At 42.4% G+C, this 23,937-nt stretch overlaps 1 protein-coding gene across 3 annotated transcripts in view; it reads right to left on the bottom strand.

The window, feature by feature from the left end:
• Positions 1-2,459: 2,459 nt before the first annotated feature.
• MTHFD1L (methylenetetrahydrofolate dehydrogenase (NADP+ dependent) 1 like) overlaps positions 2,460-23,937 on the bottom strand; it is a 162,825-nt gene continuing 141,347 nt past the window's right edge. For all 3 annotated transcript variants that reach the window (XM_075413791.1, XM_075413792.1, XM_075413793.1), the window contains 2 exons: positions 9,122-9,230; positions 2,460-5,381 (listed from right to left, as the gene is read on the bottom strand). In XM_075413791.1, the coding sequence (XP_075269906.1) occupies positions 9,141-9,230 (90 nt within the window). In that variant the 3' untranslated portion in view covers positions 2,460-5,381; positions 9,122-9,140. The remainder of the gene's footprint in view (positions 5,382-9,121; positions 9,231-23,937) is intronic.

Below are 23,937 nucleotides of genomic sequence, written 5' to 3'. Positions count from 1 at the left end.
GTAGTTCCAGAAGTGGAATTACATCCAGGTTTCATTCTGGATGGACGACAAGCTTTTGCCAGGCCCTAATATCTGATACTGAATTCCAGTAGTTGAACTTACGAATCACAGGGGAAAAAATCAACCATGGAACTGATGCAAGGGCTTTGTTTATTAACCTGCTACCTCAGGCTAATGTAGAAAGCGCAGATTTGAGTTACAAGAAGTTGGTTTTGTTGCTCTCCCCAAAAACCTTCCTCAGGGGGAGTTCCCTTACCTCAAAACCATCAAAAAACAGGTTGGCAAATGCAGCTTTTTCTGAGGGCAGCGGAGACACCAAGGTGCCACGTGCTCCGTGGGAATCCGTGTAACACCTGGGCTGTGGAACCAGCAAGTGCAGGGAGCTTGTCTCCTGGCGGAGACTTTGCCTGACCAAAAGCTGTGCAGGAGCTGGTCTGCTGTCTCAAGTCAGATGTGAGGCTGCCTTCCCCCCTCTCAGACTTCCCCCTGAGACTTCTGGAAAAATGAAATGGGAAGGAAACATCCTACAATTCCTATAATGGCACAGTTACATGTCACGTGTATAATACATTTGGTAGAAATATAGCTGTAATTAAATTTTCCTGGAGAATAAATTTAAACTATGCATGCAATGAGAACACACAGGTGCTGTGCCATATGGGCAGCTAATAGGGTCCCGAGAAGCTGAAAGTCTTCTCTGGCACTGGGGATCCAACTTTCACCAGATGTTGATGGTAACTGAGTTGCAATGCCATGATTGGAATTCCCCAGTGGGAAACAACTTAGCCTTTACAATGTCATAGCTTAAACCTCGATTTAGTGCGTTGCATAAAAGTGAGCATGACTTGTATTTGGTGCGACCTCTTTTTTTATTAGTACCCTGTGAATAACAGCTCTTGTGGTCCCTACAGCACCTGTATGTCAGCTCTCTGTGCCTCCCCAGTGCTCACTTTCTCTGCTAGCACTGCAGGCTGTGGGTGCGCAGAACAGTTTACCTTGGAAGCGACCCGGCAGTCGCCTAACGCAGGGCAGACTTAAGCATGGTTCTTCAGGGCCTCGTCCAGGAGAGCCTGTGATGGCGTGTCGCGGTCTAGCTCTGCCCAGTCATTACTCAAAGGTTTATGTTAAAAAGTTTACTTGGGAAGCAAATATTGAAGACTTTACATTAAAAACTGCATGCATGAATACATATTCTTTTGTGCTTGTGTATATGTAATATATTACCCTCAAGTGCACAGAGCAGGGAACTATTACTATGACCACACTTGTGGAAATATTTGAATTTAGCTTACTTAACATAAATTCTCTGGCCTTAAACCTACAGTGCAGCGTGACATGTATAGGGCAGCAGCCCTGCTCCCGGGGCAAACGCTTCAAGCGGCTCTCAGTGTTTCCATTTCAACCCTCTCAAGCAGAGGGTCCTAGCTCAGCCTTAACGTTTTTCTCTGAAATATTTTCCATCACAAACTAGATGTTAAAAGGGATGAAACCAGTTGCCTTCCCTCCCCATCCCAGTCATTCAGTGGAGGGGAGCGAGCCTCCCCTGCCCCAGTGCTTGCTCTGGCTGGCTGGGTGGCCATCGGCAGGGCAGGCCCAAGCACCGCTGGAGCGCAGCCCCGGTGCTCGAGGTCTCTTACGTGTGGGTACGTTCCTCACTGGCACGCTGCAGAGAGGCTGAAAAGGTGTTTGGAAATCCAGCCATGAGAAGTTCGTTAAAATCCAAATCGTACGGTCAAGGTTTCATTTAGCTATTTAGAAAATGGGAGCAATGCCCAGTATGTGGCTGAAATGCTCAGTTCCTTCCCCCAGCCCACCCCCTGCTTCCCCATTTTGTTCATTCCTGCTCCCGGGATGCCTTCTGCTGTGTTATGGTCTAGTTGATTTAACACCCACAGTTCCTGAAGCTTTTGCATTGCTTGTGTTTAAATCCCACCCTGAGCAGCTCACAGGTGTGTGTTCCTGCACCTGATACTGTTTCACACAAACCCAGCTGCCAACAGAGGAGCGGAAAGCGTCCAACTGACCCTGGCATCTCATCCAGCCTTTCAGGCCAAGGACCAAGGGCAACAGCACATATTTTGGGACAAGGACAGGATGTTACTCTGGTGTGTCCTTCCCTCCAAACACAAACCAACTGCAGAAGGGCTGTGCTGATGGAGAAGGTCCTGCGGACACCCCTCCTGCACACAGCCCCTTGGGCAGCGGGCAGGGACCAAACATGTTCCTGGTTCCTCGGGCCAAGCTGAGCCCTGCCAGCAGCTCTGGTCACACAGAGCCTCAAGCCTTGCTCACATCTGGCCCTTGACCGGGACGTGGCTGAGCTCCCCACCTTCCTTGGCATAGCTGTGTTTAGCTGGAGACAGGGGCATGACAAGACTCGGTGGCTTAAGACTGGGGGGAGAAGGCCACCAAACAGAGAAGATGGTAGATAAAACGAGACCAGTATTAAATAAGGGCTGTACTTTATTAATGAATTCAGACTTGAGACAGGCACCACTTTTGGAAGCTGGACATCAGTACACACATCACTTTATTTTCATGTTTATGGCAACTGAAATTCTGGGATTTTGAATTTTAAAATACAAACGAAGAAACTCGTTGTATGTAGCCTGATGTATTTCAATGTCCCTAGTCTTCTGTAGGTCAGCAGTAGCAATAACAAAGTATTCAGTCACTACAAAAAGCAGATCTTCAGATCATAAACAACCGCGCGGTTCTTAACACACTTTAACAAACGCAGGGCTACGCATGGCAAGCTGCCTTACAAAGCCGCTGATCTGCCACGTCACAGAACTGCTCAGCGCAGATGCAAAGGCAGGAGCCCCTCACCCACAACTGCATCTGCGTAGCAACGAGTGACCTAGCAATAACACCTTCGAAAGATTTCATTTTAAACCTTTCTTGCTGAAGGCATTTGGCCTTGGAACCAGGGTGGCTCAAGGGAACGTATTGTGACAGTTTCTGCAGCCCAGCTGATGGCCAATAACTCGGTCCCTTTGGATTATGAGACAGAATCTGCATGCCAGAGTGGATTATTTTTAACAAATCTTCTACTAAAAATGAACGAAAAGAACCAAAAAGGTAATAGCTCAAGGGATTTTGCAGATAGTTATCCAGATGGGGCGGGGAGGGGAAGCAACAGCAAAACAAGCGAGGGTCATTCCAGCTTTCCTTGAATTATTGAAGCTATCAAAACAATATAACAAATCCTGTACACATGACAGTAGAAAAAAACTTCAGGATGTTTGCAGCCCTCAACTAACTGAGCTGGAACGGTGTTTTAGGGGAAGACTGAGGGGTCAGATAAACAGCCCCAGAAGGGGCAATACAGAGACAGCAGGACAGAAAGTGTGTGGGTACCTAGCAGTAGTCTGACATGACTTATGAAACCTGTTGCTCAGACATCCATACCTCGTATGGAAGCTTCACAGGCAGACAGCTACTGCCACGTTTGGTATCCCACACTGCACGCAGATCGGTCTGCTGCAACCACAGTGACCCCAAGTAAGGCACAGTTAGGGTTTTCCAAATTTCTCCATGCAAGATAGAGGGAAAAGCTTGTTTACTTTTATTGAAATAACGCTACTAGAAAAACTATGGCTGGAAATAACATTTATTTTCTTCTGTAAGTCTTTGGGTTTTTCTAGGCAGATAGCTCATTGTGTGCAGGACTAAACTGCAAAACAGTTGTGTATATGACCGACACAGTTGTATTTTGGGGCACAATTTAATAGAAAAAATCAGAAATCTCTCTCCCTGGTAGCTGCAAGAGCCACACTTATTTTTCAGGTTTATCTTCACAGCAATCCCCACAGCGCTGGGGGACCACATCATGAATAGCACACTTCTGAAACGCAGTCAACAGACATTGCCGTGCTGCTCCAGGGAAGGCACAGATAATTATTTTAATTGTCCCCAGTTTGCTCTTCTGTCCATAATTATAGTTTTGAGTTTATAAATAACGAAGCATGATTTCAAAACCCAAAACAAACCCCTCAGTTACAACACAGTTCCTGAGATAATGAAGTCTCCAAATGTGGCTGTGTAGAGGGGAACCAAAACTACACTGCAGCAGCCCATAACAGACAGATGTGCGTAAGTGGAGCAAAGCGACAGGATGGAAAACGTCACCAGGAAAATCAACTCGCTCATCATTACTTCACTGCTTTTTAGCTGAAAAAACAATGGCCTATTGTTTCAATTCAACCTATTGTCCTGTTGCATGTTTGGTTGCTGAAGGAACCAACAGTCAGTCAGCGAGAGTTTCCTGAGGAGCAGCAGCTTGAAAAGCTAAATGCAGTATCCTGTGCCTAAGGCTTGTTTTGCTGCAGATCTAGGAAAAAATGGGCAAGCTAAGTCATTGAGGTGAATTAAAGCACACGGCTGAGGATTTAACTTGTTTGAAGACCCCCTTCAAATAGAAAACACGCTGCGGTTTTACAAGTATGGTGCTTAAAACCTGCCAAACGAAGCCAAACAAAGCTGTGCCCTGCTGCATCCTTGCTTGATGGACACCCCCCTGTTATTACTGGGCATTGTGTACTGCCAGGGACAGGACAAGAAAAACTCTAGGTCGGGAGCCAGCATGGCAGGAGGCTTCGTTAGGCATGAACAGGAGCAAAACAGGGCTTCGGGAGGAGCAGTGCCCTCTCTGAACAACCAGCTTCACCACAATAAAGGCAGGATCAGCTGGACAGCCTGGAACGTGGGCTTTGGATAAACAGAGACCTAAGGGTACGAGACAGCTACGGCTTGTGTGTTTCAAAAGATCTTTGCCCAACAAGGAAACAAATTATATATTAAAAACCTTTCACAGAATACATGCTCTGTTCTTTCTCTGCTTAATATCTTCCTTGCTCGAAGCTTGGCTGTTGCCCAAAGGCGTCCAGAGCAACGCTTGATGATAACTCAAAAATGTGCAGTTAATCTGTGTGCAGTTTCAGCTCCTGAATGCCAGGAGCGAAAGTGTATTTTTCAGGGAGAAATAGGCTTGATCACACAGTATAATCTCATGTTTACGCATGTTTTTCGATGGCCAAGATAAGGGAAATACTTCCCTATACTGCTTTGAGAAAAGATGAAAGCTTTAAGGTGAAAAATTTCTCTCTTTCTCAATGTCATTTTATCCACAAACAAGTAGACGCCCCAGCAGAGAGCTTCCTGCACTACCGCGAGAAAAACTTTAGCCTTTTTTTTGCCCTTTTTTTTTTTAACCTTACAGCTATATTTCATCATAAAAACTAGTTTGAAGAAAGAGTAAACTTTTGCTCTTTGGACTATCTTGACATTCCTCCAGAGACACATAACAGGAATATTTCAGCTTCATTTTTGTCTACTACTTGCAGGAAACAGGAAAGTTGCAGATCTTAACTTCCAGGCTTCTGCAATGAGAAAGATAAAGAATTTATACATTGAAATAAGACATCTTTGCTTGCTTTAAAGAAAAAAAAATAGAAGCATCGCAACCTAAAAGCAGTATTATAGTGAAATTGGATCTTTTTACCTTGACCATAATAAACAAAAACATTTAGTTATGCCACATGCACCTCCCATTTATTATCTGTGTAACGCTGCTAGGTGAGAAACAAAAATCTGTACTCATTCCAGTATGATATGGGCTTTAGACTGTACATTATTGCAGTAATTGCTGCTGACTGAAACCCAATACTGTGGAATGAGACTAAAAGAAATCAGGTTTTTGTTTCATAGAATCAGTTTTGTGGATACAAAGGAAAGGTCTTCAAACACTTTCTGTCCATATCGGAATGAATGAAGATGAAAACACCTAACAAACAGTTTGCAATTTTAGGACATCAGTTTTAGTGTCGTCCCCTCATGGGCTTCTTTACAGCCGTGAAGATGCTCACAGTCAGAGCTCTGGGATTCCTCTCGCATTCAGAAAAGCTCTGAGGGTGGCAAAATACTTGTGCTACGTATTACAATCATCCTGATGCTCTGCCAGTTCTGAAGCAGAGACGAGTGCAAGAATATATCTGCAACGGTGGACAGCCATGGCCTTACTAAGTCACAACCAACCGAGGAGAACACCCCCCCACCCCCCCCCAATCAACCCGGATACCCGAAGCCAAACCGGCAGAGTAAGAGCAGGCATCTGCTGCTGGTGATTAAATTTAAGAGATCCTCAGAGCTCATGAGAGTCCTTCACAGACTTCACTTTTGCAGAGTGGGTTAAGTTCATAAATTCCCCTCACTGTGCAAACAATACTCTTTTTTTTTTAAAAAAAACCCCAACTTTCTACTGGCAGACTTGTCTCCATGTAAGTCTTATTCTGACTGGTGCTATTTACAGACAGCTCCTAAGGAAACAATGCCAGTTTTCGTAGCGTATGAGCTGGGCAGTACAATCTAAATGGGCTAGTGGCCAGTGATGAAGAACTAGCCAGATTCCTTCGGGTTCATTTCCAGCTACTAATGTTTCAGTTTTGTAATAGAGCACATTGCTCCTACAGAGAGCATGTAATACTGTTCCATATATCAGCTATTTGTCAACAGAAAAAAAAACCCCACAGCTGACTTTTCTGACAAAGTTTTTGCTTGTATGACTTTTTAGAGTATATTCTAATGACTGGTATTCTGCAAATCTTTGCGACAACTATCACCTGCTTCATTAACGCAGTGAAGTGGTGGAGAAAAATCAGAGGTGCTAATGACATCCAAAGTTTCAGGTCAGTAAGAGCCCCACACAGCTACTCTAGCAGCAGATACTCTTATGCCTGTATCTCTTTCACAAGTCTCATGAAGCTATGCATTGCAGTGGGGGCTATAAACTGCACACTAAAACAACTGTTCTCAGCTCTGCACGCATGTTTATAATGAAACATCTGCAGCTCTTCCACAAATCTCTAAATATTTTTCAATTACCACATCTTAAAGATTTGAATCAGTCCTAATGAGTTGGCGCAATATCATATTACTAGAAATTTTACATTACACACTAAAACCCTAAGAAAAGAATTCAAACCAAACAGAAGAAGAAAAATCCTTCTATCTGCCATCATAGAAACAAACCCACAAATACCTCAAAGTGTATTATCAGCTACAGTGTGGGTTCACTTCAGTGAAAGTGTGAATGCAAAGAACACTACTAAAGTTCTCTACAGAAAACTGGGAGTAAAGACTATACAGGAATATTGTTTCTCTCTTTATACAAAATGAGAAATGTACAAATCTAACACATGAACTGGATGAATTTCAGAGCTGGTGAACACTGACTACCTTGTGTCGTGCTCACTGGGTACTCTCAAGGCATTTATTTAGATTGTTAGATGTAGGAACACAGGTGAGTGTGCCTATGTTGATGACCAGGCTGTTTTTTTCTTTAAAAGGCTTAAACTTACTAATTCATCTGTCTGATGCCACCACTACCTCCATAATGAAATTAAAATAATTTATTAACTTTTGGACATATACACTATTTCCTATCTGACTGTTATGTTTTTGTGGCTTAGTTAGCATTTCTTTTTACGTCTGAGAAAACACCATCACTGACTAAAAGCCAAGTTTAACATTTTCATTTCGTGCACAACTTCAAATCAAAGACCTTCACAGTTGGAATGGACTATTTAATCTGCTTAATTATCATGGCTCTTCAAAACTCACCAATCCATGGCTTGGATGGATTTGTGTAAGACTAGGCAGTAAACACCCGATTAAGCAGGCTATATGAATCTGCATATAGATTTTACATTAGGATTCTACCAAATGACTCACAAGTAACTACATGACTGACACATGATGAATCAATATGTCTGCATGAAGCCATCAGATATATAATGCTTATCAGTAACAAAAATGGGATATGTGCCAAGAAGTGGTACGCGTAACACTACCCAGCAACAGAATAGTCAGTGATAGTTTGCATATAAGCTAGTAACTACCTGTGCATGCTGGTTAACTTTCAAGCTAACTGCCTTTTACCTGTTTGACTGGTATACACGAAAGGGCAGAATCTGCTCTCGCCAGATGTAATGGGGATGCTGCGACATTCAAGTATGGGCTAGCGAACAGTTAATTCGGCCTGGACAGTAATCTCGTTGGGTTGCGCAAATCCCTTCCCTCCTCCAAAAATATCCGCCACAAACACACAAACAGAAGATGAAAGCCGCCTCTCAAACCAGAGTAGGCAAGGATTGCTAGAGCAGGGCTCAAGCGCCTGGGCACATCCACCTCAAAGCTGTGGCTGATCTGGGGTCCCATCACAGTCCTTCTAGCCCACTGTAATATCATTGCTCTGTGTAAAAGTAACTGTTTTACTCTCTAGAATGATTTACTGGGGGAATGCAGACAGTTAAGTGAAGAGAGGAGAGAGTCCCATCACAGACACACGTGGTTTGTACAAGTCCGGGTTACATCCTCTCTTACTCCACTTCTTATGTTACAAGGTTAAAATGGAGTAGTGTGGAATGTTTTCATAACAACTTGGATTTTTAAGTGAGGAACATGTGCTACACAAAATTAAAGCAGGACACGAAGAAGATTACGTGCTTAGAGAAGGGGAGGAGCTGGTGGGGGAACTGCAACCTTCAAAGAAAAGGGGGAGAACCCAGCATGAAAAACAGACAGGCTTAAAGGACAGATTTGCGTTCCTCAAATGCTTATTACCATTTGAGAGAGATGACAGCAATCAGGGAAAAATAAAGACATGAAGATACAAAGCAAAGCTCATGAACAAGCTGAGAGACATCTCCCCTGATATCTAGGTAATGACAGAAACACACTGCCATGCGAGAGTAGTATCAAAGATAAACTAGATTATTTCTTTTGAGGTGAATAACATGACACGGTTTCTTCAGATTGACTTTTTCCACAGCCAAGAGTGGTACAATTGCAGAACGAGCTCGCCCTCATGCCAAACTGACAGAGCCAGGAAATCCAAAAGGCACCATCAATGTACACCAGCAAAGTGCTGGCCGCCATTCAGCAAACGAGAAACCCATGTGAGAAAATGCACATTATAAAATATTCCCCAAAATCCCCCCAAAATGTGTGAAGTCCTCAATGAAGCTAGGGCCTAGATAAACTCCTGACAACCTATTTTATATATATACCGGAGACAAACATCCTCCAAGCTGGAACAGGAAAATAAAGGCTGTTGACTGACCTGAATTTGGATGTCACTCTCAAAACAATCCTTTCACTTGCTCTGTGACAGGGTCAAGGTCAATGTCATAGAAGCATGGCCTCGTGGGCAGTCCTGGCATGGTGCTCATCTGTGGGAACAACAAAACAAAGTTATACTCCTGCACCTGTAAGCAGGTAATCACTCCACCCATGTAAACCTTGGATTAAGAGAAAGGCTGGATTGTTCATCATGGACTCAACTGCAGACGTGATCTTCATCACATTTTTTGTTTCTGTTAAAAATGTCAAGCTTGGTACTTTGTCAATTCATTTTCAAGTGTACACTTCTAAAAGCCAGGAAGAAGAAAATAAAAGCCACAAAATACACACTAGCACAGCAACCTAAGAATAGACTCCTTAACAAAATGAAGACACTTTGGTACTTATTTGTTCCTCAGAATATTTATCCAGAACATTTATCCGTTTATATCTACTGGGAAACATCACACAGCAAAGGGCAAGGACACAATTGCCTGAATTCACCTGGTGATATGAATGTGTTGAACTCGGACCTCTCCCACAGAAAACCAGAATACAGGAGCAGAATTAATCACAAAACTTTTGTGACTGATTACTTCATGTAAGGAAGAAATTGAAATAGTTCAACTAAACATACACGGATTACAGCTGAATCCTAATTTAGTAGTTGAAATTAGCAGGTTGACATATGAAGCTAAAGCAACCCAATTATCTCAAACTATGCCTAATTAAGATCCTGATCTAGCATAACACACCAGCATCTGCATACTTTTAAACTTGTAAATAGGCTCAGGGACTTAAATTACACAGTTAACTACAGCCCTGCTCACGCTGCTTAGACTACTATTTACAACTGGCATTTTAGCAGCAAAGACACGTGGGTGATGTGGAAATCCTGAGGTGCTGGTCCACAACAGCTTAAGCCACTTTAAAGCGGAGGTGCCCCAGCTTCTCACCTCACCCGCCTCAGGACTTCCCCCTTCTCCCTCATGAAGGAGATGTCTGGAGAGCAGGTTTAGCAGAATAATGCTATTTTTCGACCTGCTTCATCTTCTCCTCTTTCAGCACCTTGAGCCAGGTGAGGCTTCCCCAGCCCCAGTGCCAGCACTGGCGCAACGTAAAGCCTGCGACTTTGGGGCAGTTTTAAGGCAGGACCAGTTTGGATCAACCTGAACCACTTTGGATTCACACCCTAAGTCTTCCTAAGAGGACGGTTAGAAGCCCTGAATATCTCACCACACCACATTTCCACTAATTCAAGGCAGTCTAAAAGTAGTATTTGGGCTTAAGGATGCCATAAACCCTTTCAATATCTTAACCTCAGAGGTGGAGGATGGCCCTGCTACATCAGGCCCTATATTAATACCCAAAGAGATGAAAGACATTACAGGCACTGGAAACAAACCAACTCCTAGCTCAACTGCTTGTTGGCTAAGAGCCTTTAAGCATTAAAACTTATTTGATAGATGCTAGATTTTGGTGAACAAAATTTTAGCTGGGGCTAGTCAGCCGAGTTAGTTAAGGTTGGTCATTAATTTGACCCCAAGAGGCAACCTTCAAACATGGCAGTGCAGGAAAAAAAAAAAATCACACTGGCTTGAGTACCAGCAACACTCCAGACAGAGTAACCTAAGGAAAGGGTCAGCCTAGGGTATATTTTCATGATGTGAGCTGAAACCCATTGCTGAAAGGGGACAGTTTCACCCTGTGAGCCCTGGGATGATTTCCTCTTGGAGCTGGCTCTGGCACTCATCTTGCTGCAACCAACCTCATTCATCACACTGAACTGATGAAAATACACATTTTTGTGGCCAGGGTTAGTCAGCTGACAAATTAAATGTGCTTACTGCATGATCAGATCACCACCAGCCCACCGGCTGCAGGGGAGCAGCCAGAGCACGCCGCAGCCAGCCATCACCTCCCAGCAGAGCACACAGGGCCGGGTGGCTTCCTCCCTCCGTCCTCCCCAGTTCCCCAAGGAGCACAGCTCAGCTATGCTGTTTTCTCTGGCCAAAGGCAAGCTCTAACAGGCTAATTGTCCTCAAAAGAGGAAAAATGCATGGTCACCATTCCAGCTCCTCCAGAGAGCCAGATTTAGAGCTCCCCTCAGGCTGGAGGATGCTGTAATTCTCTGTACGTCAACCTGTTTTGCTGCATATTCAGTGATGGAGTTAGCGTCTCCCTTACGCTTCAGCTTCACTCCAAACGCTCATATAATGTTTCCACTGTGTGAATACAAGCAAACTGTAAGACCTCTCCACCACAGTCCCATTTACTCTGGAGAGGTCTGAGGCCATTTCAGGGGTTAATCCCACGTTGGGAAGGAGGCAAGGAGCTCGGGGAGCTCAGCACCAGTGCAGCCATCAGCTCACTTGAGATCTAGCTCTGAGAAAAAACAATGCAACAAGCTCTTCTAGTGGGCTCAGTACATTTCCTCTGTTTTTACAAACAGTCCTTCCTGATCTTTTGTTATTGCACGCAGTAGGATTAAAAGACAAACCTGTCAGTTTGCATTGACCAAGCCCTGCCACTGATTGCATGACATCATTTTATTGGCTGACATTGCCTTCGCATCTTAGCTAAGTACTAAAACACCTTGTTACTATTCTTTGTCCGTTGGCCACACTAGTTGGACTACTGCATTATTAGGGTTACTGAATTATTTTCTGTCTCAGATTCATCCTAGTTTACGAGTTAATGCTTGACAAGAAACTGCCTTAATGAATTATATTTTGCTGGGAGGGGAATGAACAAATTGCCAAAGACAACTTTCTGGTTACGTTGTGTATGGCAGCTCTACATCCGAAAGTCAACTCCCAAATTCCAGGTTCTCTTTTTTTTTTGATATATCCACAAGCTTGGCCAGTCTTCATTTTCCCTCTATAGTAAAAACAAGAATCAGTTTAGGGGAGCTTTTCCTTATATTTTTTTTTAAAAGAAACGTTAGAAAAAAGTCCCACGTGTGTTTTGGGTTTATTTTTTTTTCACAGGCCCAGTTCTACACTGGTGTAACTCCACTGTACTAATGGAAATCTACTACCTCTATAAAATGTGAATATCAAAGCAGTATATTGCTGGTTCAGGGAATACAACTATTCTCATATTGAAAATTTAAGTCAACAAAAGGGAATGAGTTCATCTGAATAAAAACTACCGCTGTGTAAAATGAAGTATAAGGCAAAAAAACCCACAGAGAAAAAACTTCAGGATGAATACCTATGTGAATTACAGAGCGAAAATAAAACACATCCTGTCATTTTCCCCATGGCACAGACTTCCAAACAGGCAAAGCCGTGTAGATTTACAATCATTTCTCTCTGCTCTCATTATTTGGACTCACAGGGGTAACATGCAGCAGAATCTATCCCTTTTTCATTACCTCAAGGTCAACAGGAGGAGACGGCTGGCTGGCCGAGGAGATTACTACCAATTATTCCCTCCCCAGCCCTCCATTTCTTTCCTGCAGCCAAAAAGGCAGGAGAGGAAAGCGGGCTCAGTTGCTACGAGGCTGAATGTAGGCTCCAGCTGACTGGCTTTCCACACGGCTGTGGGCTCAGGACAATCCTCTTCCCTCTCACTGTTTCCCACGATGCAGAGTGAAGGCATTAACAAGCGGGTTCACAGGCTGGCCTTAACCGCAGCAGGCACCACCCAGCAGCATCCCTCTCCCTGGCCTAAGTACCCAGAGCCTAGATTCTTGCGCATGGAGCAGGGGATGCTAACCTGCCCCCAGCCGCAGCACGTACCGTACCTGCACAGCGGCTGGCAGACTACCTCTGCCTCTCCAAGGCTTTCTGAGATAACTACTTACTACAATTACTTCATTTCTGAAACTTGAAAAAAGGAGAGTGAACATTAAAAGAGAAAATATGCCGAAAACATAAATCACTTTGGTAATTAGCAGGTACGTACAGCATGAAAAAACCCGCAGAAATCTACAGTCATACCGCAGCTTGCTCGGCATCTCATTCAACATACACCCTCTGTATATCGCAGGGAGACCTGCACAACTCTCCACTCCAATATAACAACATTTGGGTTACAGACTGGTAGCTACACAACACCACACAGCGTGGCTGTGAGAAAAGAGCAGGGTAAGAAACAGAGAATGAGAACACATTGTCCATTTAAGACCACAAACTGAATGTAGGTAGCCGAAATAATAAGTACTTAATTTGACCAAAACCGTTACTATCACAGTTCTCCTGGGAGAAGGAATACATAAGGCATAAACTTTGCACCTTAAGACTTAATGTAATTCATATAAATGCTTTACACAGGGGTAAAAAAAAAAAAGGCTTTATGAAGAATTCATCCAGCTGTTCTGCAAAACATCATTCAGAAATTAATAGGAACGAGTTTTGTAGGAGCCCACTGGAATCAACCATTTTCTTCGCAAACTGTGCACCTGTCTACGCACCCATGAAAGCAAATCAACCTCAGAAAGACAATGTGAAAAATAAAATTCCAATTTACTACTATGGCACTCTATGTTTAGGAGGCAAAAGCAGCAAGTCTTACAGTCAGCTATCCTGAGGATCCTTTATGCTCCTGGAAATGCACAGCTGGTGGAAGATAAAATACAATTTTAGGTGAGAAAGCCTGAAGGCTACAGTTATTTATACTAGGCATTTATGATCTTCCAGAAATTTACTTACATGGCTAAACAAAAAAACCCCATAAGGATCTTCCTTACAAAAGGAGGATGCCGGTAATATTTAAGGAAGCTATATGAATGTGCTGTTCCATACCCTCTTCAAGAATGCATCCACTGTCATTGGAAGAGTGAATAAGCTGAGCTTTACCGAAGTTCCATTTAAATTACAGTTCTATATTGACTTGTAATTTTAGTTGGCCATAAGGTCTACGTAACAGTTGCACAGTCAAGCACTAAGACTCTGCTAGCCAGGTTTTTTATGGTCCCAAGAGGAACCATGCTGCTTAGCTTCCTTTTTATCATACAAATGCCTATGAGTGGCTGACATGTCCTGCCTTTTACTTCAAGTGCATATCCATCCATATATGTATCTCTCTCTCTATTTCTTCATTTATCTATATGAAAAATCCTAATAGGACCTGAGCCCATCTTAGCTGGGCTAGCACAATGACATGATTTGCAAAACAGATGGTCCTGAGGACTACATTCAACTCATGTTTAGTGTCTTTTTCACCTATAAGAGAAGACATGTCTGTTTCACAGGCACAGCATGGTTTCTAAATAGAGCAAGAAAACCAGAGGAATCCATACTTAAACAAAGTAGGGAAAACAGACGATTAGAAGATACCAAAAAAATCAGTAAACGGCTTATTGAGGAAACCTCTCTGTTCTGTGGCTTATGGGGTTAATGTTGCGTTTAACAAGAAATGCAAGTAATTCACATTATCTAATTGTATCCTTTCCTTAATTAAACAAGTTAAGAGAACCCACAACCATTTCAAATGTGAAATACTGCAGAAAACAGATGTTGTTTCTCAAGAGAATCTAGCACACACATGACTGCGGATAACTCCTCAATAAAATCTGACGGGGTGAATTGCACAGCCCATACTCCCTCAGCAAGAAACAATACAAGAGGAAACTCAAGAATAGCACTATAAACATGCATGCATTATGTTCAACGTGCCAGAATGTGCTGGAATCCTGAGGCGCGGCACGAAGGAGCTACGCTTCAGCATTTCAGTAACGTTTCCTAGTGTGAGTTAGGGCTCTGAATGACAGATCCACTACCAGAAATTTGCTCCCCTGCAGTGCACCTGTCAGTCTCAACTCATGCAAAGCTGAAAGGAAGAGCTTTCCTCTTTTCTTCTGAACACATCCCTCCAGGTCTCCAACCTGCCTGCCTTTAGGCACTCTTTATCTCCAGTGTCAGATTACTCCCACTGACACCTGTGGTGATGGCCACGAACTGGAAGCTGGCACCAGGGCAATTGCAACCCATGGAGTGGGAGAGAGAGATTAACAGCCACCTCACTGCACTGCACGACTGGAGAAGTGAATGCAGATGTTATTACTGGATGCCTTAAGTCCCTGCAGGCTCCATTTTAAAGCTACGCTTGAAAATTTTTCATGATACTCTCCACGCAATGAGGGTAGCAGGTAGGACTACGGCAGCCTGAAGCATGCGACTGTGCAAACACTTCGAGTGAGTGGTCGTTTACTTCATCTTTAAACTGGACTGTCCTCCACCGCACAGAGGCTCTCAGAGTGCACTTCAGAGGTAGCTTATGTTTTGAATGACAGAAGAAAAAAATTTACACGAAAATGACAGAAAATAATTAAGAGAACAGTATTGTTTGTCTTAATTAAAAGAAATACAATAGAATGAAACGGCCAAACCAAAATGTGCACAATATAGTCTGCACACACACAGGTGTTAGAGAGGCGAACGACACCAGTACCAAAGACTGAACTGATGCTCAAGGGACCTTTGACCACCTCTTAAAAGCAAACAAACCTCAGACTCTCAATTAGGAAATGCAGGTGCACAATGGAGGCAAGTTGGGGCTTCCCTGGAAAAGTATCAACCTTCAAAACCAAACTAATAAATTCAGCCCTGGAAATGGCAATAATTTCTAAAAATCTACTTTAAGAGCTACATAATGCTTAAGAAAATATTATCTCATTATTTTTCATTGCCTGAAAATAACAAGGATTTCTAAAAGCAGCTAAGCAACGATCTTTAGCCAGTGTTTAAATAACAGTTCACTTACAAGTTTTAACGAAAATTTGCCAAACCTGAGGATAGCCAGAGGACATAGGGAGAGTGAAGCTCATATTTCCTTCTCAGGAAATCTTTATCAAAAAAGTATCTTGTTGCAACATATAAGAACAATCACAGTAAGAAAATCAACACATTATCAGCTTTCAAAATGATCAAAATAATGTTTGAAAAGATGCTGATGCTACCCCGACATATGCTGTAGTATTCCTTGCAATAAACGGTTCTGTTTCACTGGCATGCTGGCTGATATCAGGTGCAGAAGTCCATCTGGCATCAATTATTCTATTATAATTGCCTCTTACTTTTAATGTTTCCAGATTCTTGGCAATTGTTTGATTTTGTGAAAGGATACATAACAACAAAATGCATGGACACTACTCTTCTGCTGTCAGCATCTGGATGAAGTTATGAAAGCACTGAATACTGATTACACAATCCTAACTGACCTTGCTGCCAGGTGCTGAAGTGAAGCAGAAGTAGCTTGTGCCCTGTTACATTCCCTGACGGATTACCAGGATCCTACAATTCACTCATCTTGAGCGGAAATAGTCTGAATGCAAAAGTAATCTCCTGGGCACCCTAACAAAAAAACCAAAGCCCACACAACAGTCTACATCTGTCCAGCACAGCTTTTGTTGGAGAGACCTGTGGGTGCATATCCCAAAGGAAGCAGGGGATGAGAGAAATCCGTCAATTCTTGGCTGGCCAAGTTCTTGGTGAGCGGGTCAGTGTAATGCCACTGGAACTCAAATGTTGCTGTTAGTGACGTGCTAAAGCACCGAAGACCCAGAACCAGCATTTTGCTAGTTATTAAATAAAATATTTAGGCATAGATGTAATCTGTAAAAGAATGAGCAATTTTCCCCATTAAGTAAAACATTTGTGACTCATATATATGACTACAGTTCCTCTCAGCAGAGTTGTCTCAACTCATTTTCATTTTAGAATTTCTAAAACCATACTTACAGCAGAAGAAAATTGTCCCTGTAATAACAGCACAATTGGATAAATATTTTAAATTTTACTTGAAAAATACATCTCTCTCAGAGGTAGCACGTTAGATGGTGTTAGTTCTGTGTACTACTTTTTCATACCATCCACTATGCAGCACGTTTCACAGGGTATTCAGAGCTGTTTTCTGCCTTAGATAGGTTAATTGATAAACAAAATACTACAAAAACAAAAGATACAAAACCCAAACAAACCCCCCAAAACCAAAAAAACCACAAAACCCACAAAAAGCCCCCAAACAACCAACCAGGGAGGAGATGAAGGGGGAGAGAAAAAACAGGGCTACAAATTCCAGATGACTTGTTCCAAAACACCTCCCTCCATCCCAGCCCACTCAAATCCATTTCCAGGAGTAACTGCTCCCTTGGCCAAGGCCTACATCCTGATTTTCCCTTCCCCCTTGGGCTTTCAACAGACTCCCTGGCAGAAGATTCTTGCTTGCTGCCTCTTGTACAAAATCACCTCCTCAGCCTGAAGAAATCCTCCCCTCCAGCTCAGTCCTGATGTCAGAGGCTCCCAGGGCTGTTCCCATTCTTGCCGAGTGTCCAATATATCAGACAGTGCTGGAAACGTGCCTCTGAGGGAATAAATCCAGAGCACAAAGGCGTTCCTCTCATGTGCTGCTTCAGCAACAGGAATATCTGAAGTCTCTGATGTTCATGGGTACATAATCCTCCTGCCTTGTCCAGTGCTTGGGTCTCCTGGTGAGCAGGAGGTGTCCAAGCTGCACCAGCAGCTCAGGTTCTGCTGAAAGCAGAGCAGGCTTTGTGATATTCGGGGAGGAGAGGCCTCAGGTGGATCCATCTCTACTGCTCTGCATTTGCTCATGGACCAGGCACCCTTCATTTCTTCTGAAACCTGCTTATTTTTTACCGATTGTTTCTCTAGAAGGGTCATTCCTCAAACAAGTCCCACTTTTTGCTTTTGATCTTCACTATGCCATTTTGTTTAAAAGCTTCATAACTTTCACACGAGACTTGCCTTGCTGGTCAGACAGCCTGACATGCTGACACAGGAAAGCACAGAGCCTCAGTTACAGCCCAGAAACTGGGGACAGCAGCAGAAGCAGACTATGTAAAGCAAAAGTGTGCTCAACAGGCAATAAACTTCACCCTTCACAGTAAGCCACGCTAGAAAGAGCATCAGCAGCATCATCCAGTCATTTCAATGACAAATTATAAAAGAGTGTATAACTATGGTGAATAAAAACACATTTAAGTGCTGCCACACTAGCCCTCTTGGTTACAATTAACTAGATCCACTGGCAGCTGAGTAAGTAAAGTTCCCTAAGAAACACCGTATCGGGCACAGATGATGTGTATATACATATATATATATATGGGAAGAACTGCTTCCAGAGAAAGTAAAGGGACTATAGCAGAGGACCACTTCAAATTAGTTCTTTTTAATTGTCAAATCACCAAACTGGCTTGGTGTCATTACACGATTTAAACTAAGTGTTAGTGGTGACCTTTATAATACTGAAGGGTGTGAGAATTTTGGAAAACATCCGAAAAAACAGGAGTTGAAAAGAAGTGGAAGAAGAGGTGACTATACTTTGCTAATCCCATCTGAGTAGACACAATCTAGTTTTCAGTACCAGGAAACAATAAAACCTCGGATATACATTTCACAGGTGCAGTTCAACTTCCCAGTCTGTAGTTGTCATGGGAGATGCCAGAAAGAAGAGTCTGGGGGCTTGTCTCCAAAGATTGATCAGCTGTGGTGGGCATCAACAGTTACTATCACTGTAGAATCATCATGTATCAAACTTGACCTGCGAGCATCTCTAATCTCGTTAGTGCAAGTTTCTGTATTCATTTTCTCAAGTCACTTGTTGCTTGGATAAACAATTTACATTATTTGCTCTTTGTAGCCCTTAACACACATTATTTTGTGACAGACTGAAGCAAAGAGGAAATAGACAATTAGAAACAAGCACCTTACATTATAATTCTGGGTGCAGCTGCTTTCTAACCATATGCAATTTTGCCCCATCTCTCTCCGGGCAAATTATTGTTTCCATATGCTAGGTCAATGCTATCTTAGCAGCACTGAAGAATGCAAGGACTCTTCCTTTCTATTTGTTCCTAAACCAGAAGATCCAGAATGGATCCAGTTTGGCTGCGTACAAGGATGCCAAATTGTTAAACTGTGTAAATCAGGTATTTTCAGTCACAAGTCCATCACAGACCTCTAGCAGTACATATTATTCAATACAGTGTGTCCTCTAAAATCATATCAGAACGTACTGCAGTTCCCGTTGGCAAGGAAGCAAATAAAAATGAAGGATATTACTTAGATCAGCTATTTTCATCCTACAGTCTATCGAACCACTATTTTAAGAGGTCCCCAGAAGGCTGCTAAGAAAAGCGAGCTTTGAATAGCCTACGCTAGAGCTCACACTTCTCCTGAAAAATGGAGGAGCACAGTAATGTTTTGAAAACGGCCAAAAGCCACTGAGTTGTGATGTACTAGTGCCTTCAGAAGAGCCACCTTCTTTGCAACTTGCCTGAACTGCACTAACAGCTGTAAGGAGAAAGAAAAAAATTCTAGCCATGAACACGTAACTTAATTCTCTTATGGAAATATTGATTTTCAAAGTTTTTCTAAGGAGATACTAAAATCCTAATTGCTGTTCACTGAGAACCACAAGTTAACAAGCTGTCAGACAGATTTAATTGTCAAAGGAAACCAGACAAAGTTATGTTAACTGATGGAGAGCACAATCTTTATCCTCCACATGTGTATCTTTACATAATATAATAAAGATTTATATTTTTGTATTTAGAAATAAAATTATTTTCAAAGTACTTACAAATATGAATTAAATATGTTAAGTACATCTGGGAAATAAATGAAATAAGATTGCCATTTTAAAAGGTGAGTGAGATAGGAGGCAGAAAAGGTTAAATGATTTGCCAGAAGGAGCTGAGGTGCTGCCATGAGAATGGAATTTTAAATTGGTAACTCTGATTCTCATCTTAGTCTCCTATAACTGAAACTCAAAAACAACTATGCTAAAATAGTTACACTGCATGAAACATATTTTTCTGTAACATAATGAAGCCTTTGTATCAGTATTTTTTAATGAAATACAACTTTCTCCATTTTTCACACTTTGCTCAGTGCGAACTTGCAGTAAGTCATGTTTCTAACCACAGTTTCTACAATATAACAATGGATAATGATATATTTTGAATAAGCAACAAAAATGCTGTTAAACTGTCCCATTAAAATCAACCATATTTGGAAACACACTTTTTTTTCAGTCTGAAAAACAAACCTACCCCCGAACAGGCGTTTTGTAGATGGCATTCAGTATTTTTCCGAAATGAAGCATATCAAAGAACAAAAGAAGTGGAAGGTAATAATGCATTTCTGCATCCCAACACAAAACAAGTTACACAACCCTTTTTTGTGTTTTGACAAACATCTAGTACAGGAATGATCTACAGGAACTTCTCAAGCATTAAAAAAATGTGTAAAAGTGCCACCATCACAGGAAGTTTATTTGTGCACATACAGAGTAAATCATAAGAAGACTAAAATAAAACGATAACACAGAAATTAAAAACCAGTTAGAATATAATCTCTTTAGTGCCAAAGTGAACAAATGAGCGGACAAACCATAATTTTTATATACTCTTATGGTATAGCCCCCCGGCTCCTCCTAATCAAAACAAGGCTAGTCTGTAACGAACTTTCGTTTTTGGCCAACAAACCATTTACAACTCCACCGCTCAGCCAAAGGCGTAACAAACACAACCCGCAACACACACGCTAGCGTTCAGCCTGCCTCCTTCCCCCCCGGTGACCCCAGGGACGAAGGCCCCCGCGATGGCACACTGACCTTGCCTGACGAGCTGACCCACCCGCCTGGGCATCTTCCTTCAGAGAGGCTGATGGGGAGCAAGAGCTCTCTCCCCTGGACGCAGCCACGGATCCGTGCTGCGTCTCAGCATCAGCACCCCCTCCAGCAGCTGGAATTCCTGTCGCTATCCTCATTTGAAAATTACTTGTTCATTCGTGGGAAAACTCTGGTTTATCTTTGCTTTCGCATGACATTTCTCCTTTGTCAGACTGCTTAAATACTGACTGTGCAGCTATTTTTAAATTGATTTTTTGTGAAAGTTATTAAGAAATTTAGTTTCTTCTTTTTCCCCAGAGACAAGTAAAGAGACAAAGAGCTTCACAAATGCAGAGGGAGCTTATTAATGCTGTCACAAACATGCCTTGATCCCATTCTGGACAGATTACCTGCAGAGCACTTGGTTTCCATGTCTACTCACTGCCTCACATCTTTACTACAGGTGCCAAATACAGCGGCTTGAAGTTCTTTACTGCAACCTCAATCACAGCTCTACAGTCAGCACGGCCCATTCAGGGTCTCAGGCACAAAAGCAAATCTGACACATGCAGCACCAGCAGCACGATGTTGTTGCTCGCTGGCGCATAGGGAGAAAGCTTTACTCTACTCCCTGTGTGCCACTGCACGTTCTCTCTCCTTGTGCTCCTGCTGCGTTGCTGCAACTGTGCGCGAGCTTGCAGGACAGCGCAGAGCATATGCTTGGTCACAACCAAGAAATACAGGAATGGGAAAAAGTCTTCAAAGGCAGAGGAAGGTGGGAAGCATCTGTATCTACTCTGCTGCACTTGTTTGTGAAACATCGTCTTTTATCTTCATGTGATTCAGCCTAGCAACAAAAGCTCCTAGTGCTTTCCTTTCTACATGTACAGAGCAGCAGGGCATTGTGTACACATGGAAAACCGGTGCAGTGTGATCAAATAATACAGAAGTTACACACTTTAAATCAGCTAGAAGGCAGGCAGGGAGCATTCCGTATCATGTCAGAAAAAATGTGCTGCATGTCCCAGGGTTTTGCCTCTGACAGCAGCTAGTGCCAATGCTTTACGGAGAAAAGCTAAAACAATGGAGCTTGACAAAGCAATCTCTGTCCAACACTGGGGGCTGATAGATGAAGACTGACTGAATCCTTGAACGTTATGCTTAGCACTTTTTCCAAATTACTTACTTACATTAATTACAATGCTGCATTTTGTTGATGGCTATAACCTTTTAGAAGTCTTGCTAAATTCTTGGCCTCAATGGCTTTCCTGTGTTAATGACTTCCACATTTTAATCACACGTGAGAAAGTATTTCTTACTTTTACAGAGGTATTAAAATAGATGCCTAGGAACATCTCTTCACAGTCCAAAGAAAGATTTCAAAGAAAAACTGGTTTCCAGGCAGCACAGATACGGCTTCAGATGACCTCCGAATTCTGCGTAACAGCACAGGGACATAGTACAGGTATAAACACCGGTCTGTGAAACTCACAAGACTTCAGATGTTACAGATACAAATTTTATATGAACACAGCAACTTAAAAATTCTTGGCCTTCTCAGTATTTTAAATATTAGAAACATGTTAACATGTCAAGAGTCCTAAAACTGTTTCTGTGAAGAAACAGAGAATGATCCAAAAAGCTTTAATTAAACAGAGAGAAACAAAATGGTCAAATTGCTAAAGAATAAGAACCTACTGACAAACTGATTTGGGGACAACAGCAGAGCTCAGACGACAGCAATTAGCTTTAAGCATACATTGTAAGTCAACAAGCCTACAAAAAAACACTAAACATCATACTGTGTGCAAGCTGATGTTTAAAATCAAATTCAGTATCTTGTTTTCAGAAGGGAATGCCTACATGTTAATGCATGGCTGTATTATAGTCTCTGTAACATTCCTCTGCTTTTCAAGATTACTGTTTGGTTACTTAACTACTAATTCAAATTTTAGCTGAAAAAGATACTTTACATGAATTTTCATTTTTGTGGGATTCAGGTTACAATGCAGAAGTAACCTGGATTATGAACACCTAACAAATGCGATAACCTTTACAACTGAAAAATTTTCTCTTTCTTGTCAATATTATGGCATTGCTCCTCCAGTTATAACTTTTGAGCTTCAACAAGCCAGCTGAAGCGGCTGCAATGTCACATGAATAAGGATATTTACTTTTTTGTGGATCTGCTGGGATTACTGGGGAGGGCGACGAGAAGCCTGGCAGACACTGAAAAAACTAGCACAGGTCAGGAAGTCATTTCTGGGAGCAGATGTTTGTTCAAATTGCATTTACAGATGGATGCCATACAAGGGGAAGCTGGCATTTAACAGGTACTGTACTTAGAACCATTTCACTGCCATTAAGGCTACTATTAAAAAAAGAAAAAAAAAAAAGATTCCATAAAAGACAAGGGAGAACTATGACAAAACCAGGGCACAACTCCAAATAACCTAGTAGATGCTCTGCGACATCCTTATTACTCATTTCCTCTCATTAGATTTTGACCCTTGCCTAGCTCATTCTGATATTTAAGGCTTACGATCTCTTTGCTAAGGAAGACCCCTTAAAAAGCCCCAGCAAGCAAACGGCAGCCCTTCACACCACTCTCCCCTCAGAGAGGACTGTGACAGGCAGGGCACAGGAGCCCAGGCTCCTCCCCAAGGCAGCACAGATTTACAGCTTCCAGGCACAGACACCTGTGCCCAAATTGCTGCAAAGGGCACCACTCCAACCCTGCCTGTCTGCCCACGCTCCAGTTCATCAAGGGTCTGCAAGGGATTTAGTACTCTGATTAACCAGCAAGAACAGTGGGGCTTGGAGCAAGAGATGAGACAGGCACTCCTGCTGTCCCTCTCCCTCAGATCTTGCTGCCCAAATATCTCCGTCACTTCTCAAACAGTTTCTGAACAACTATTTTTTTTTTCTGGACTGATATAAGGCAAACTGAAAACAACAGAGGCTTATCTACAAAACACAAAATGAAGTAAACTATAACCACTTTGGAGATGATCCCTGCACTCAGGGCACCACCATCGCTCAGAGATGCAGGGGCTGATATGGCTTCAGCAATATGATTTTCATTTGCAGACACATGTCTGTCAGAACCCTAAACCTCATACCATATTACCTTGGTGACTGATATTAAACATGTGTCTGGAAAGAATCAAAGGGCAGTCAGTTGTCTTGAATACGGGAAAATTTAAGAATTTTTCTTACTCAAGTGTCAAAAAA

The sequence above is a fragment of the Opisthocomus hoazin genome, chromosome 2, assembly GCF_030867145.1.
Source record: "Opisthocomus hoazin isolate bOpiHoa1 chromosome 2, bOpiHoa1.hap1, whole genome shotgun sequence".
NCBI lineage: Eukaryota > Metazoa > Chordata > Aves > Opisthocomiformes > Opisthocomidae > Opisthocomus > Opisthocomus hoazin.
This window is presented reverse-complemented; position numbering and strand designations above follow the sequence as displayed.